This window comes from Orycteropus afer, unplaced genomic scaffold (assembly GCF_000298275.1).
Source record: "Orycteropus afer afer isolate SDZICR_OR568_19922 unplaced genomic scaffold, OryAfe1.0 scaffold00099, whole genome shotgun sequence".
In the NCBI taxonomy this organism is placed as follows: domain Eukaryota; kingdom Metazoa; phylum Chordata; class Mammalia; order Tubulidentata; family Orycteropodidae; genus Orycteropus; species Orycteropus afer.
The window spans coordinates 7,501,347-7,518,478 of NW_006921686.1; the positions used below are offsets into that span (position 1 = coordinate 7,501,347).

Consider the following 17,132-nt stretch of genomic DNA (forward strand, 5'->3'; position numbering starts at 1 on the left):
AGCCTCTCCACAGGAGAATGATGTAGCCGTCTGTTTCTGTAAAGATTACAGCCTTGGAAACCACAGAAGGCAGTTTTACTCTGTCCTATAGGGTCTCTGAGTCAGAATCGACTCGAGAGCCACAGGTTTGGTTTGATTTTTAAATAATGAATTTCAAAAACTGATGACACAATAATAATAATAAATGTATGTCAATGTGACGTCTAGGAAAAGCCTTAACAAGATGCACTAAACACTGCCTTTACCTACCAATCTCTGAAATGGGAAGATAAACCCCAGGACTTGGATGGGCCCTGGGAACCTTTCCCTGATTCACGCCCCAGGTACTTGCAGGCCTGTCTAGTCCCTCTGGGTACATCACAGAACAAGACAAGTCCCTGCCCTGACAGAGCTCTCACATCTAGGGGAGAGGGGGACAGACAAGCAAGTCGATCTGGATGTGACGTCAGGTGTTGATAAGGACACAGAATAGGGAAAGGTGGGAAAGCGAAGACAGAGGGTCTGTGATGAGGTGTCAGGGAAGGCAGCTCCCAAGGCTGCTGCTGAGTGTGAGCGGCGCCTGAGGGCGGTGAGCCAGCCGGGCAGACAGCTGGGGGAGAGTATTTGAAAAGAGGAAATGACAGGTTCAAAGGCACTGAAGTGCCGCCGACCTTGGGACGCACACACACCCCATGCCCAAGGGCTGAGAGAAACCTGCTCAGATCAGACTCAAGGGCCCCAACTTCCCTCCCAATACAGTCGTCAGCAAGCTGATTGACTTCTCTCTCTTCCCTCCTAGTCTCACTTTTACTCTCCTGGAGTCTGCCCATCTCAGCCCAAGCCGCTATTGAGTCAGTGCCCTCCAACGTGGCTGAAGGGAGCAATGTTCTTCTACTTGTCCACAATGTGCCACCGGATCTTCATGCTTACAATTGGTACAACGGGGGTGATGCTAAAGATCCCAGCCTTCGTATTTTAACATATAGCATACAAAATCAAACAACCAGCACAGGCCCTGCCTACAGCGGCCGAGAGACTGTCTACAACAACGGATCCTTGATGATTCAGAACATCACCCAAAACGACACGGGAATCTACACCCTACAAATAGTAAAGCAAAGTTATGAGGTTGAAACAGTAACTGGACAGTTCCGCATATACCGTGAGTATTCCTCTCTGACATCTGGGTGTGGGGTGGGGTTCATTCTACTTTCAAGATAAAGGTTAACATGATGGGACCCTTTGCTGTGTCTACACCACCCCTTCTCTGCACTCCATTCTTGGGCTTTGAGCATTTCGATCAGAATTCCGTCCCGAATCCACACGTTCACTGCGGAGAGGAGAGTCTGATGGAGAATACTCAGCAGGGGGAGCTCACTCAGTCCACCCCCCTGGGCCCCTCTGAATGAACACGCCCTAGAGGATTCAGTCAGGCTGTGGCCTGAGGGGCTGCTGGGGTTCTCATAGAGAAGCTCAGCCCCAGGAAATCCCTTCCTCAGACCGTGTCCCAGGGTTCCTGACTCCAGGTCACCCTGAGGAGCCTGTAGCAGGCATTAGATCTTGCCTCCTGGGCAGGGCTGAATGGAATTAACAATTTACTGGCTGACTGAGTCCCAGAGCTCCTGAAGCCGGACACCAGCCAGAGCGCAGCCCTAGAACTATTCTGGGTAACGGCCGAGCTGTTTTCCACCTGAGACTCAGTCTGGAGCGCACAGACAGACAAGGGCCCCAGGCCATTAGCCAAGAGCCTGAAGAAATTCAGAAGATCCCACAGGAAGGTCAGCATCCCCAGGAGGAAGGAAAATGGGAGAAGAGGCTACAGGCTACTCCTTTTCCACCTGAGGGAGCCCTCTCTTTGAGGCAAACAAAAATAGATAGATAGCATTTATTTGGTTATTTAGGCAGCTCCTGTAGACCCAGGTAATTGTGAATATTTCAGCACTAATTCAGACAACCTCACAAGCCAGATGCCATTTAGCCTTTCTCTGATCTTAGTGAGGAGAAACTGAAACATGGAGAGAAAAAGTCACTGAATCAGGGTTACACGGACCATGAGTGGTAGATCAGAGTCACACCAAGGTCTGCCTGCAGCCAGAGCACTGGCCTTTCCTCCATTCCAGGTGACGTTTTTAGGGGTGTGGACCCTACAAGCAGCCACTGGTTCAGATCCTTTCTTCTTAGACATCCCCAGTTTGAAGGGAGTTATTTTTATAGGGGTCAGAATGTCAGTTGTTGTTGTTGTTGTTTTGTGCCGTCAAGTCAGCCCCAGCTCATAGCGACCCCTCCTTGGGTTTCTGAGGCGGTATCTCTATGAAAGTAGATTGCTCAATCTTCCTTCCAAGGAGTAACGGGTAAGTTTGAACCACCAGCCTTCTGGTTAGCAGTCAAGTGCCCTAGACACTATGCTATGTCAGAGCAAATGAATAATTCATCCAGTTTTACATTAGAACTCACATCAACAATCATTCAGCGCCAGGCATGTCTAGGCCTCCACTCCCAGACAGCCAATCCACAAGCTCCCTCTGTTGTTGTTGTTGTTATGTGCCGTTGAGTCAGCCCTGACTCATAGCGACCCCTCCTTGGGTTTCTGAGGCAGTATCACTACGGAAGTAGGATTGCCCAACCTTCCTTCCGAGGAGTGATATTTATGTCTATTTGTTTATCGATGTGTTGTGTGTCTCTCACACTGGAGCATAAAGGAAAGGACTCTGTTGTCTCACTCCCCACTGCACACTCTGCAACTAGTACAGACCCAACATGTAATGAGTTCTCAATTGCTCTTTGATAAAAGAAGGAAGGAGGGAATGGTGAGTGAGTGAATGAATGATCCACAGTCTCTCTGGAGACTGGACTCTGGCCCTTGAAGTAGCGGAGACCCCTGTTTCCTCCCTCTGGCCGCCTGCCCCTAAAGCTGTCCCCGGAGCAAGGACCCATGACGACTCTGGTGCTGCTTGGCAGGGTGAGGGTTCGGGGTTGTGCTGGTTCTGCTTCTGGGTCACCTGGGGGCTCTCAGATGGTCAGGTCTGTGAGGTCACTGGTAACCCCCACTGCTCACTGCCATGGGCATTTCTGGCCCTGTCTGCTCCTTCGTGCCCCTTCTCCTCCTCCTACGCTCCTGCTGGGCCTGCCCTGCTCTACAATTTCCCTTCACCTCTTAACCCTCCCCCAGCTACTTCTGCTAACTCTGACTGTTCCGTCCTCTTCCACCAACACTGTGGCCAGGCTCACCCGCCCCAGGCAATAGGAAAAGATAAAGAAATCAACAGAAGCAGCAGCCCCTGAAAGGGTCCCATCACCAGCCAGGGTCCCCAAGTCACCAGGAGAACAAGTTTCCCACTGTGTGCACAACCAGGGTCCTTCCCCTTAATGATACCAACGCATGGGATAGGGCATGCAGGATAGTCATGTCTCTCCTTGACTTACTCTCTGCACTGATCCAACCAGGGAGTCAGAAGCGAAGGGACCAGGTCTAAGTCCCCAAAGCATAGAGGCACATCATCCTTTGATCATAATGTGATCCTTGCTGGACTTCAGAGCTTGGCCTAAGATCTTCTAGTGTTCTCTAGAGAAATATAGCTTCCAGCAATTGGTCATAGATCTTTGAGCTATTAATAATTTTCACATATGAAGAAATTTAATCAAATTTATATCCAGATCCACTCCACACACACATATGGTCCACGAGAACCAGATCCTCAGCAAGTTCATGCTCCCTTCACGCTCTCCCACTAACCTCTCTGTATTTTAAACTCTCCGCATGTATTTTTGGAAGGATAAACATGGCCCTCACCTGCCCTCAGCCTTGGGAGAAGAGACACTCAAGACCAAGGGCAGAAAACATGCTTCTGCTTCCAAAGCCAGCTAGCTCCTTCCTGTTCCCTCAATCTTTTCTAGATCATTCCTTGGACTCACTCTGCCCTTTATGGGGCATGACCTCTCCTCAGTCACCATCAAACACTCCCATCTTGTGGCCCCACAGCCTGACTACTGGATCAACAAGTGGACTTGCTCCTGGTCTCCCTGAGTGTAATTTCTGCTCATGACAGCCAGTCTCCAGGCCAGGCTGCCCATATCCTCAGGCTGAAGGACAATTAGAAGTCCCATCATTACCCACATCTAGGGTATCTTTGAACAAGCAGTTGTGTTTCAGAGAAAACATAACCTGGCTGGGCCACGTAGAACTGGCCAGCAGGAGGGGCCTGAGCAAGCACAAGTTCCAGGTGAGGACACTGAGGTCCGTCAGGCAGCAGCTGGTCAGCGAAGAGCCTAGGAGAGGCCCTGGGGGATCACTGAACCTCAGTTCTGTGACTTTCCATGACCAAATGCTGCTACGTAATTGACATTCGAGAAAGTCTATGCTTTTTCCAAGAGATAGAATAAGGCACATAAGCCTTACACTCTTAACAGGAAGACCTGCTTCATATGTTACAGACTACAGATTGACTGAGAGATACGCAATATCAACTCTGATTGAAAGATGCCTTTGCAGGAATCAAAGGTCCCAAATAGGGTAATTTTTTCTCTGTTATCTGACAGCATTCTTACCTAAACCCTCCATCACCAGCAACAACTCCAACCCCGTGGAGGACCAGAACTCTGTAGCATTAACTTGTAATCCTGAGACTCAGAGCACAACATACCAGTGGTTGAGAAATGGTCAGAGCCTCCCAGAGAGTGGCAGGCTGGAGCTGTCCCTGGACAACAGGACTCTTACTATACACAATGTTACAAGGAATGACAAAGGACCCTATGAGTGTGCAACCTGGAACCCAGTGAGTGCCAACCGTAGTGACCCATTCACCCTGAATATTTCCTGTGAGTAACTTCTGTTCCCACTTGTCACAGGCTCCAACCCAAGCCCACATTGTCAGAGGCCAGGCCACGTCAATCCTCTCAAGTCCAAGTACATGGGCTCTCAGTCCCTGACCCCCAGGCTGGTCATGACATCCTTTCCCCAGGCAAATGTGGGCAGTCTTACCCATGGTGCCAGATGAGGAGGGGAGGGGCTGTTCCTATGTTGAGATGCTCGGGGTCAATACCTGTGATGGGAGAGACAAGTTGGTGGTCTCCGAATCAGGGTCAGAGAAGTCAAGGGGGTCATTATGTGGGACTTTTAAAAAACAAGACTCAGAGGGATACTGTGGCTATATCAGAGCAGGAGCTTCCCCTCCCCTCTAGTTACATTACAACATGGCTTTATTCTGTTTGCTCCAGATGGCCCGGACACCCCCATCATTTTACCCTCAGCTCCACATTACCTTGTAGGGGCAACCCTCAGCCTCTCCTGCCAAGCAGCCTCTAACCCACCCGCACAGTATTTTTGGTCTATCAGTGGGCGCTACCTGCAATCCACCCAAGTGCTCAGTGTCCCCAACATCAATATGAGTGATAATGGAAACTATACGTGCCTTGCCTATAACAATGCCACTGGCCGCAACAGAACCACGGTCAAGACTGTCACAGTTTCCGGTAAGTGGCTGGAACTTCAGTGCTGAGCTCTGTGGTGGAGGTTGGTCTGGTTTTCTGAAAATACCCTGAAAGTAGTTACTCTCCAGTCTGTGTCGTCTGGGCACACACGAATCCCAGATTCTGTCTGTGAGCCCTCCCATTATAGACCCGGACACCGTTCCCTCCTCTTGCTCTTCTTATTTCTCAGGGAAGACCTTGGGTCCAGCCTGGAATGTGAGGAGGGGCCTCTGTCAGTCCCAGAAAGTCCTTGGAATGGGAGGGTGCTGCGTAGTGGGGGGAGGAAGAAATAGCCTCAAGATCAAGTTGTTCCTTCTGTCCCTAACTTGTCTCTTTCTGTCGTCTCTTTGTTTTCTCTCACTGACTCCATGTGCTCCAAGGAGCATACAAGGCTTTGAACAAGGTCACATGTTTTCCCCAATGGGAAGATGAGACCACCTCCACTGGGTGATGGGCAGAATGGAGCTCCGCCTCCCTGATCTGTCCCTGCCTCCAAGCACAGCCCTGTCGTCAGACCCGGTGGTAGCCCGGAGCAGATGCGCATGTGCTGTGTCCTCGTGTTGCTAGAAAGGGCAGCCCATCGATGGCAGAGCCACAGCAGATCAGGCTGCAGGGAAATGGGGCAGGTGCCACCTTTGGGGCCGACTCATCTGAGCCCGTGCCTGTCTCTAAAGTCACAGCTGTATATGCTGTGTGGCACTGGCCCAGATGACACACAAAGGGAAACAATGCGTCATGAATCTACTTGGAAAACTAGGTGGATTCTCCCACGGAGTCTCTTCATGGGAAGGAAGGAACCCGCGAGATCCAGAGCCTGTGTAACGGGGAAACCTATCAGAGAAGGAAAAGGCATGTTCCACTAATAAAGAGCTATAGAAAAGTGGTAAGACTGCACCTTGTCAAAGAAAAACTTGCAAGGCCCAGAAAAACAGGGCAGTCTTGTCAAGTTCCAGCTCTCATAGCTTCACTGTTGTGTATAGAGTACCAGCCTTTGTTAAAAACATAACCACTTCTCTCTAAGGTTACCTTCACCTGATAGTCAACCCATAGACCAGAAGCAAAACTTTTTCAGATTGAGAAATCCTTCAGATTGGAAACAGACTCTCTATTTTCTAAGACTGTGAAGATTGGACCAGGCTATGCTGACAGTTCAAACCCACGAGCCACTCCTCGGAAGGAAGGTTGGGCCATCTACTTCCGTAGTGATACTGCCTCAGAAACCCAAGGAGGGGGTCGCTATGAGTTGGGGCCAACTCCACGGCACATAAGAACAACAACAACATGTGTTATTCCCTACTGTGTTATTTAACAAAAAGGAAACACCTTCCCTTCCCTACATTAAGCTGCCCTGCCCCAGAGATGGACAGGACTGGCAGCTTGCTTTCCTCACCTATTGCTACTACTAGAGGGGGGTCTTATCTCTTACAAAGTCACAGGAGACACTAGGAAAAGGTCACATGAACACCTAGAGGAGAAAATTCCCACATGACGACAAGGTTGATGGACACATGGGCTGAGAAGAGGGCCCAGTGCTGATACCCCAGAGTCAGGGGGCTGTACCTACTTCCTAGTGAGGGGAAGGACCAGCCTGTCCTCACAGATCCCCTCCCAGACAGACATATGACCTCTGCAGAGGTCGGGACCACTCTCTGGGCTGTAAGTTGGCAGAGATCTTGTGGGAAGATGATTATCCCCAGCCTCAGGCCTCCTCTCACAGTCACCCCTCCGTTTCTCCTCAGAGTCCCTGACAAAGCCCTCCATCCATGGCAACAACAGCACAGTCACAGAAAACGAGGGCCCCCTGAACCTGACCTGCCTCACCAACGACACTGGCATCTCCATCCAGTGGATCCACAACGGGCAGAGCCTGCAGCTCACAGAGAGGATGGCACTGACCCAGGACAACAGCACCCTCACCATAAACCCTGTCAGAAGGGAGGACGCCGGGGCCTATCAGTGCGAGGTCTCCAATCCGGTCAGTCACAACAGAAGTGACCTCTTCAGGCTGACTGTGAACTGTGAGTACCCTCATGCCCTCCTACATCTTCTCTGGGTAGATGAGCTCTACCATGGGTACAAAATGCTAAACATCACGGGCAGAATAGCAGTTAGAGACAATTACAGTAAACAGTCGTAAAGTGGTCAAGAGCTCAGGCTCTGAAACAAAGATATTTGTAAGTTTCACAAGCACTGTTTGAACTTGCACAAGACCCTTATCTTCCCTGAGACTCAGATGCCCCAACTGAACAGAGTAGCTGCTTCGTAATATTGTTTTAAAGATTTCATGTGAAAATGGATTAAACCCTTAGCAAAATGCCACAAGCATAGAAAATATTTCATAAATACTAGCTTTTATCATTACGGCTATTATCATTGGTGCTCTGGTGGCACAGTGCCTAAGGCATTTGACTGCTAACCAGAAGGTTGGTGGTTCAAACCCATGAGCCGCTCTTCAGAAGGAAGATGGGGCCATCTACTTCTGTAAAGATTTACCACCTTGTAAACCCAGTGGGGGCCACTATATGTCAGAATCCACTCAGTGGCAGTGAGTTTTATTATCATTAGCCTGGAAGTCAGGGACTGCTGGTGTCAAATCCCAGATCCACCACCTGTTAGCCGTAAGATTTTGGGTAAGTTTTTCACCACTGTCAGCCTCAGTTCTTTCATCTGTAAAAAGCTAACAATGTCTGTGTGACAGATTAACTGGCCTTAACACTGACAATCAGCCTTGGGGTGACTGGGGAGGGCTAAAGCCGAGATGGTTGCAAGAGAAAGCAACAAAGTAGAAACAGATGCAAAAGGGGGGGGAGCGGGGATGCATTACACAGAAATCCACATGATTATGGACTAAGTACAGGAGAGAAAGAAAGGGAGGTAAGAGTTAAGTGTGATCTTTAAAAAGCAGATTGCCAAGGCTTTCCTACAAAGTAATCAAACTTCAGTTCAATAGCCTAGCGCTTAATCACTGGCACCATTTGTGATATTGCCTAAAAAAAAAAAAAAAAAAGACCAAAGTCAATTCCAACTCACAGTGACCCCCTTTGGGTTTTCAAGGCAGTAAATCTTTACAAAGGTAGATTGCCCAGTCTTCCTTCTGTGGAGTGGCTGGTGGGTTTGAACCACCAACCTTGAGGAAATCCATGGGAGTGACATTTGGTTCTGAAGACACCCACTAATAAAACATAGAAAAGCCTTCTTAAGCAAAGCATTTAAAAATACTTTAATTTATTGAATGGCCCTTCTGTGCCAGATTCTTTATTCTGTAATTACCAATTCTTTTAAAGAGTTTTAAAAAAATCTATAATTCAAAATGAATTTAGAAAAAGTCTGGATTAAGATATGAAGAAATTAGTGTCTAGGATAGTGCCTCTTGTAGATAGATTAACTATCACACATTCAATGTCAACAGTGGAGATTTAATTGAAGGAAAACACTATTGAAGGTGATAAAAAGATAAATGCTGAAAAAAAAAAAAAAGAGTGCAAAATTTCAAGCCTGGTGTGTTAGTTTTCATCCCAAGAAGCTGCAGGGAAACCAGTAACAGTCAAGGTATTTATTAGGGACAATGGGTCAGGAGCAGGAGCAGCCTGGGACAGTCCCCAATCCTGAGGCAGATCGGATCCCTGGTAAGGGGAAAGGGAGGGAAGCAAGTCTGAGGTTGCAGATTCCACAGGGCCGATAGGAGTCCCCAAGCCAGTCACCTATCAGAGGAAACTGACTCTCACAAATGGGCCTGCTTTAGTACCCCTGCTGGGAGCCTGTGGTGAGCCTGGCCTGTATGTAAACAAAGTGAATTCCAAGTGCATTAGCCTGGGTCTTCATTCAGGTAAGACCCCACCACAGGAGATCTGAGTGGTGCAGATCCATGGCCGCCATTTCTGGGAAACAGAAAAAGATGTAACCACGAAAAGGCGGGAAGTCAAGAGGGAAGTTCTAAAGGCACACACACAAAAAAAGCAGCCAGCCTTTGTCACGCTCACAAAGCTTCAAAACTATCTGAGTGCAGGATGAAAATGAGACAGGGTTGGTCATCCACCTAGAAACAGTGAGAGAGAAAGAAGTACAAGGGCACAGTCTGCCAATCACCTCACAGTGACCTCTCTATTCAAATCCATTCTTGGATGGAACAAGTAGGGACTACTTCATGTTGACAGTTGTTTCCCAGGGCAGTCGTGCGGTAAAATAATTTTTCTTTCTTTCCTTCTCCTTTTTCTTCCCATGACAGATGATCCTTCAGCACCAGGAAGTTCTGGACTCTCTGGTGGGGCCATTGCCGGCATCGTGATTGGCGTACTGGCCGGGGTGGCTCTGATAGGAGGCCTGGTGTACTTCCTGTATGTCAGAAAGACTGGAGGGTAGGGTGGCTTTCCGTGTGTTCTGCCTCTTCCAAGGCTAACTGTCCTGCTTAGGGGAGGGGAAGGACTCTTCACCTCTGCCTCTGGGCTGGGCCTCCTCTCCTTCTTCCTATACACCTGCTTCTCCGCACTAATGCCTGTGGGTCTCTGCTTCCCTGGTCTTCGTGCTCACTGTACCCCACCGTCTCTTAGACATGGATATTCCCATCTCCATCTGCCTGTAGAGAGAGAACACTTCATTACGTTCTCTGTCTTCCAGACAGAGACGCCAGGGTCCAAAAGGAAAAGAAAAAGAAATTAGCGAGAGACAGGAAGCCATGTGCTCTGATGCCCACAGAAGCAGGAGGAATGAGGAACAGAACAAAGACTGAATCTAGGAGAAAGCAGAAACAACCAGGAAGCCACTTAGACAATAACTAAAGTGAGGGCAAAAAGTAGTATCTACTTCTCAAAAAGAGGGAAAGGTCTTAGGGTAGAAGTAGGCTCAGAAGCGGTCGCTAAAGATGGGAGGTAAAGGTGCACAGCTAAGGAACTCTCGTGGCGAGTGGGTAAGGCATTTGGCTGCTAACCAGACGGGTGGTGGTTCAAACCACCAGCTGTTCATGGGAGGAAGATGAGGCAATCTCCATCTGTAAAGATTTACAGCTTTGGAAACTCCTATAGGAGTCAGAATCGACTCAATGGCAGTAGGTTTTCTGTTTGTCTGTTTGGAAGGAGCCCTGGTGGCACAACTTAAGCACTAGGCTGCTAACGGAAAGGCTGGCACGTAGAACTCACCTGGCAGCTCCACAAGAGAAGAAGCTGGCAATCTGCTCCCATAAGGAATAAATACCACTGCCATCAAGGCGATTGTAACTCAATACCACTGCCATCAAGTCGATTGCAACTCATAGCAACCCTATAGGACAGAGTAGAACTGTTCCATAGGGTTTTCAAGCTGTATATATTTACAGAAGCAGACTGCCTCATCTTTCTCCCATGGAAAGTCTGGTGGGTTTGGACCACCAACCTTCTGGTTAGCACCCAGAGCTTTAACTACTAAACCAGCAGAGCTCCTCCCGTAAATAATACAGCCTACAAAACCCTACGGGGCAGTTCTACTCTGTCACATGGGGTCTCTATGAGTCGAAAATCAACTCGATGGCACATAACATCAACAAGAACAACAAGCAATACATGGGCACATTCAGCAAATGGACAGGAGGAGACACGAGAAGGGATAGTGGCTAGACTAAGAAATGAGGCCCTAACACGAAAGGCAGTACCAGGCCTGGTGTAAGTGAACACCAAGGAGTTATCTGTGAAAGTGTCCTCCTAGTTCAGGGAGCAACGTTCTTATGCTTGGCAATAGTGGTCACAGTGTCTGATATTTATTTAGGGCAGGCGACCAGCGTGAGCATACTGAGCCCAAGGCCTCAGCATCCAAGCACAGTAAGTAAAGCCACTGACCCAGTGAGAGCTGTTGGGTTCCACCACCTACCCTGCCGTACATAGCAGGGAGTCCTGGATTGCCACACGACTCCCTCCTGAGTTTTTACAGAGGGATCTCTGTTTCCCAACTGTGAGTTGGCATAGGTCTTCACACCCTTCCTCCGCCCGTTTGGTTCCCCTGAAACACCCAGTAGTGACGCTCTCTCTGCCCAGGCCAAGCAGGCCTGAGTGAGATGGACATGTTTCCAGGAGCCATTTCCTCATCCTTGCTCCTTCCCCTCCTGCCTCTGTGATGGATGTGGGCATGCTCCCTCGGTGAGATGTTTCCCCTGCCTTGTGGGTGCTCTGGGTGCTGTGTGGGTCTCACTGCCCCTCCTTGCACTGGAGCCTGTTGCTGGGAATGCAGCTGGGCAAAAGCCAAGGCCTGTGACCTGGGAGAAATCTTCAGAAGTGGACTGAGGCCTCTTCTGGCTCTATTCCTGCCCCTCCTCTGGTACTAATGCTGCTGGACCACAAACTCAGGGGGAAGCGGAATTCCTCACCTGGTCATGGACCAGTCCACTCCTTATCACCTGCAACAGCCTAGCAGCATTCCTGCTCAAAGGCTGGGGGTCCGCCTTGCATTTTCCTACATTTGAAACTCTTCTTTTGCTTCCTTTCCCAGGTCAGGACGCCTGCACAGCTAACAAGGTAAGCACAGCCAGTTTCACTGGCTCTTTTTCTCATGGAAACATCTCTGTGTGCAACGAGTTATTCTTCGTGTGTGTAGTGAAAATATACATAACAACACAGAACACCAACTCAACGATTTGTACATGGACAATTCAGTGACATCGAGTCCTTCTTCAAGTTGTACAACTATCCTTCCTTTCCTTTTCCAAACCGTTTCACCATCATTGACACAAACTCAGTTCCCCATAAGCAAAAACTCTAGAGTGAATTATTCTTTTTCTTTTTCTTAATTTTATTGTGATTTGGGTGAAAGTTTGCAGGGCAAATTCATCTTCCACACAGCAGTTCACATACACTTTGCCTCATGACATTGACTGTAATCTCCCACAGTGCAACCCCTCTCCATCCACTTCCTCCCCACAGCCACCTCTTCCTTATGTATAGAATGAGTTATTCTTGAACACACAAATGTGAGTCAAGTTTGGGTCAGAGTGCCTCAATGTAACAACAGAGAAGTACTGGTTAATGACTCCCCTGAGTCTACTTCAGCAAGAAGTTGGATTTTGGAGTCATCTCATCCTGTGTCTGAATCCTGGCTGTGACCCTTAGTAGCTCTGTGACTTTGGGCACGTTACTTAACCTCTTTGACCCTCAGCTCTATCATCTGCAAAGTGAGTTTTCTACCTACTTTAAAGGGAATTTGAAAGGATTAAAGAACATATGTCACACACCCACCACAAAGAAAACAAAAAAATAAACCAAACTCACTGCCGTCAAGTTGATTCGACTCATAGAGACCCCTCCTTGGGTTTCCGAGATGATACCTCTATGGAATAGATTGCCCAGTCTTCCTTCAGAGGAGTGGCTGGCTGGTGGGTTTGAACCGCCAGCCTTCTGGTTAGCAGTCAAAAGATACTAAATAATTCTCCCTCCTCGACCTTCATCTGACCTTGCTCTTGCTGTCAAAAGGATGATTCCCATCATAAAGGACATTCTGAGGTCCTACTTCCTTTACAATAATTTTACAGAATTTTTGTCATTTTAACCTTCTAATAGAGCACAGATATATACTGAAAAATGCTTAAAATGTAATATACCCTCACAGTGTACGAACTTTCATGAAATGAGCATAGCCACATAAGCAGCATCACCCCCAAAAAATACCTGCCAGTCATTTCTCACCCAAGGGTAACAATTATCCTGATTTCCAAAGCTCTAGTGTTAGTTTTGCTGGTTTGGGTCTCCTGTAATGAAAAATACAGTATATGCTTATACGTGTCTGGCTTCTTCCATTCAATGTTATCTTCTGTGAGACTCATTCCCACTGTTGTGAGTGTTTGTAGTTTGTTCATTCTCATTACTGTAGTGTCTTCCATTGTATGAATACTATAATGTATCTCTTCTAATAACTGTTCAGCAAGACTTTATCAAGCAGAGATAAGGGTAACAAAGTCCTTCTCCAAAGCGAAAAGTTCTAAAGTGGTGATAGTAAGTGGTACTGCATCAACTAGGCTGGGTGAGGGCATAACCTTGACATTGATTTAATCAATTGCTACTCATGCTTTTCAGATCAATGAAACTACATATTCTTCCCTGAACTTTAATGGCCAGCAACCCAAGATATCAACTTCAGCCTCCCCATCACCAACAGCCACAGAAACGATCTATACAGAAGTAAAAAAAGAGTAATGCGACCTGTCTTGCTCGCTACGCTGCTGATATATTTACTCCAAGCCCCTCTCATCCCCATCACTAGGAGATCGCTGCTGTACCTCCAGCCTACCAGGTCACGGCCTCTCCCTCCAGGGTCAGTAGATGTCATTGAAATTTGGCAAAGCCAACTTTGGGAAAGAGTTGCTAAAACCTCCCCATCCCGCCCCCTTTCCTGACCCAGACTTTTTTTAAACTTACCTCTTCAGAGCACACTCATTCCTTCCACCAGAGTCCTGTCCCAACACAGTCTGCCTTGAATTTGCCATAACCTGAGGGCAATGTACCAGAAAAGGAGAGAAAAAATAAAACCAGTAATGGCTTCTCCTATCTCCCCAAAGCTCAGTGTGAAAATCAAATATATAGCTAATACTGAACTCAGAAATTCTACACCTCTGTCCACTGTCAGAGCCATCTACCTGCTGGATCAGGCCCTAAGCATTTTGCTATGTTTGGTAAAAAGACCACCTAAAACCATTGGCAAGCCTGTCTCAAGAGAACCCACTAGAAGCAGCTAGAAACACTATTTGCCAAGATCAATATGCAATTCCTAAAAGAAAATGCAAAAGTGCACGTACCTTTTAATATGTATGGATTTTATTCAAGGAACTGCTAACGGAGGGGTTACAGCTTAAGGAGGAAGTCAGCTTTTAATAGACAAATCTGCTGGGGCCATGGGAAAGGAATCAACAGAACTTGCCTTCAGAGAATTATTTCAATTTCTCAGGAAACCTCGGCTTCTGTCAAGGTGTGTTTGGTTCTTAAGACGTGGGAGCCCCCTGAACGGAGCACTGTCACTCAGGCTGTTGGCACTGTGTGTGACCTGGAAAGCCTCACTGGTGCTAATGCCCCTTAGGCTGGGATAGGGTGTTAGCCCATGACGGGAAGATGAGGACAGAATTTATATTTGGGGTCTATAAGTCCCAATGTGCCTTATAATGAAAAAAGGCAAGAAGGAGAGGAAAATGTTCTTCTGTTCCCACACAGCCTTCTACACAAATGGAATTTCTTGGAGGTTATGAGAAGACAGATTTTATTCAATATTGACCACTTCATGCTGTGCCTAAGAGGCTTCCACAGAGAGGGTTAGCTGGGCATTCTCTACTCAGGTACCTCTTTCAGGGTTTCCCAGCCCTGATACTACTATATACTTCCCCCTCATCTTCTCTATGCTGTATTATTTAATTTTGCCTGGCGAAGGCCACCTCTGAATTATTTTTAAAGTTGATTTGTTCTATATTTATAATAAAAATTATATGTCAGACAAGAACATGCTGCCTCATAGTTGATATTACTTTAGACAATGTCTTCTTTATAGGCAGAAACAAAGAGGGGTAGAAATTTCTCCATGGGGAATCAGAGAGAAGTGTATTTCTAAGTTTGAAGACATTTGCTCTAGTGGTCAGAGAATTTGGCTAATTCATGTGCCCCCTGCAAACAAAGTGAGTCTGCCTGAAAGAAACAGGTCGCAGCTCCAGTGTGCCCAGAAGGAACTGCCTACCTCTCTCTGGAAGAGAAGATGACTTCGTGAGTGAAAGATCTCCTGGGGAGCTCTGGTAGTGTAGTGCCTAAGGCACCTGACTGCTAACCAGAAGGCTGCCAGTTCAAACCCACCAGCCACTACTGGGAAGGAAGGTTGGGCAATCTACTTCCATAGTGATACCGCCTCGAAAACCCAAGGAGGGGCTGCTATGAGTCAGAAATGACTCGACAGCAGTAAGTTTGGCTTTTTGGGGGGCCTCTTCATTAGGGGCCAATGACGCTTTCTACCCAGGAAGCTCCAGAAACTCAGATGTAGCAAATCAGCTCATTTACAAGGACCTCCACAGGTTCGGTCATGTGGAAATCTGTCTAGCATTTTTCCATCCCTTCCTTATTCTCTGCACACTTAGAGGGTCAGATAATCTCTTATCTTACCAAACAATTGAAATATATGTGCTACATCCACTGCTTTTCCATGTCCTCCTCATCAAGTTTCTCCTGGCCCTCAATAGTAAAGCCTCCATACCCAAGACCACTAGGAACAGAAGAAAATCATTATCTCTTGGCCAAATTAAAAGGTATTTACACTGTTCTCACTCTTTCATTTTTACAACATCTCAGACCACAGACTTTTTCTTTCTGGGAAGTTCCACCATTACTCCCACACCTATGCACTGCACCCCTGCACCAGATTTAGTACTCAGACCATTCTCCTCTGCCTCCACTCTACTCCTCTTTGCTCAACTTCAATGACTTCTCTGTGGAAATCTGTAGTCCCTACAGATTTCAGGAACTCATGTAACCACATCCAATTATCTTCTGAAATGATTCCTTACTCAAACTGACTCTCCCCAACAGCGTGCTCATCTTCTCAGTGACACCCCTGAGAAACACCAAGTTCCCTCTCCTTCTGTTACTCAGATCCAACCCATCTTCAAAGCCTGTTGATTCTTTCCTAATGTCTCTCAGGTCTGCTATTCTCTCTGTTCCCCTAAATCTAATCCAGGTCCCCAGCTACTTCTGCTTGAGCACTGCTGGATTTTTTGTTTCCATTGTCCTTACTGGAATCTCCTTTGCCTACTATCGCCTTGTTACCCTTCCTAAAAACCTGTTCACTCTTCCGCTTAGGAATCTACGGTGCACACAGCTATGGTCAACTAATTTTGACAAGGGTGTTAGGTCCGTTCGTTGGGGAAGGAAGAGTCTCTTCACTAAATGGTGCTCAGAATTTGCATTTCCTCCACGTACACAAGAATTAATCTGCATCTGAGACTCACACCTCACACATAAAACAACTTGAAATGCATCAAGGGCCTACATGTGAAAACAAAACCACATAATCCTTAGAAGAAAATGCAGGGGTAAGTGAGGCTGTGGGACCTGGTTTTTAGTGACTATTAAATATGACAACAACAGTACGAGCAGCAAAAGACAAAATAAACAAGATCTCATACAAAATAATTTTCTTCATCAAAGGACTTTATCAAAAAAGAGAAAAGATAGCCTACAGATTGAGGAAAAAAAAAATGGGACCCATATATCCATAAGAGCCTAATGTATAAAATACATAAAATACTTCAACTTAACAACGAAAAGACAAACAACCCAATCAAAAAATTGGTAGAAGACTTCAAAAGATATTTCACCAAAGAGGATATTCAAATGGCCAACAGGTACACGAAAAGATGCTCAACATCATTAGCCATCAGATAAATGCAAATCAAAATCACAATGAGATACCACCTCACCCCTATGGAACTGGCATTGATCAAAAAATAGATAATAACAAATGTTGGCAAGGATGTAGGGAAATTGGACTGTGGTAGTTAAGTTTGTGTGTCAACTTGGCTGGGCCTGGTTGAGTGGCTGGGCAGCTGGTGGTAGTTATTTCCCATGATGAGACTGGCAATCAACTCCTTGGTGGGATCTACCATAAGCAGTAGCCTGCCATGCTCTGCCGACCTTGGGACTTACAGTGGACTTGAATTAATGGCCTGCTGTGTGATTTGGTAATATCTGGACTGTGCCTTGTTACTT

The 17,132-nt window shown here is 47.0% G+C and overlaps 1 protein-coding gene across 1 annotated transcript; it reads left to right on the top strand.

The window, feature by feature from the left end:
- Positions 1–774: 774 nt before the first annotated feature.
- LOC103198921 (carcinoembryonic antigen-related cell adhesion molecule 1-like) lies at positions 775–13,592 on the top strand (the record flags this gene model as incomplete). Its single annotated transcript, XM_007943128.1, has 8 exons — positions 775–1,141; positions 4,516–4,794; positions 5,194–5,448; positions 7,185–7,463; positions 9,671–9,800; positions 11,179–11,231; positions 11,896–11,921; positions 13,473–13,592. Coding segments are annotated over 8 exons (1,509 nt in total), but the record flags the coding sequence as incomplete, so codon positions are not given.
- Positions 13,593–17,132: the final 3,540 nt, after the last annotated feature.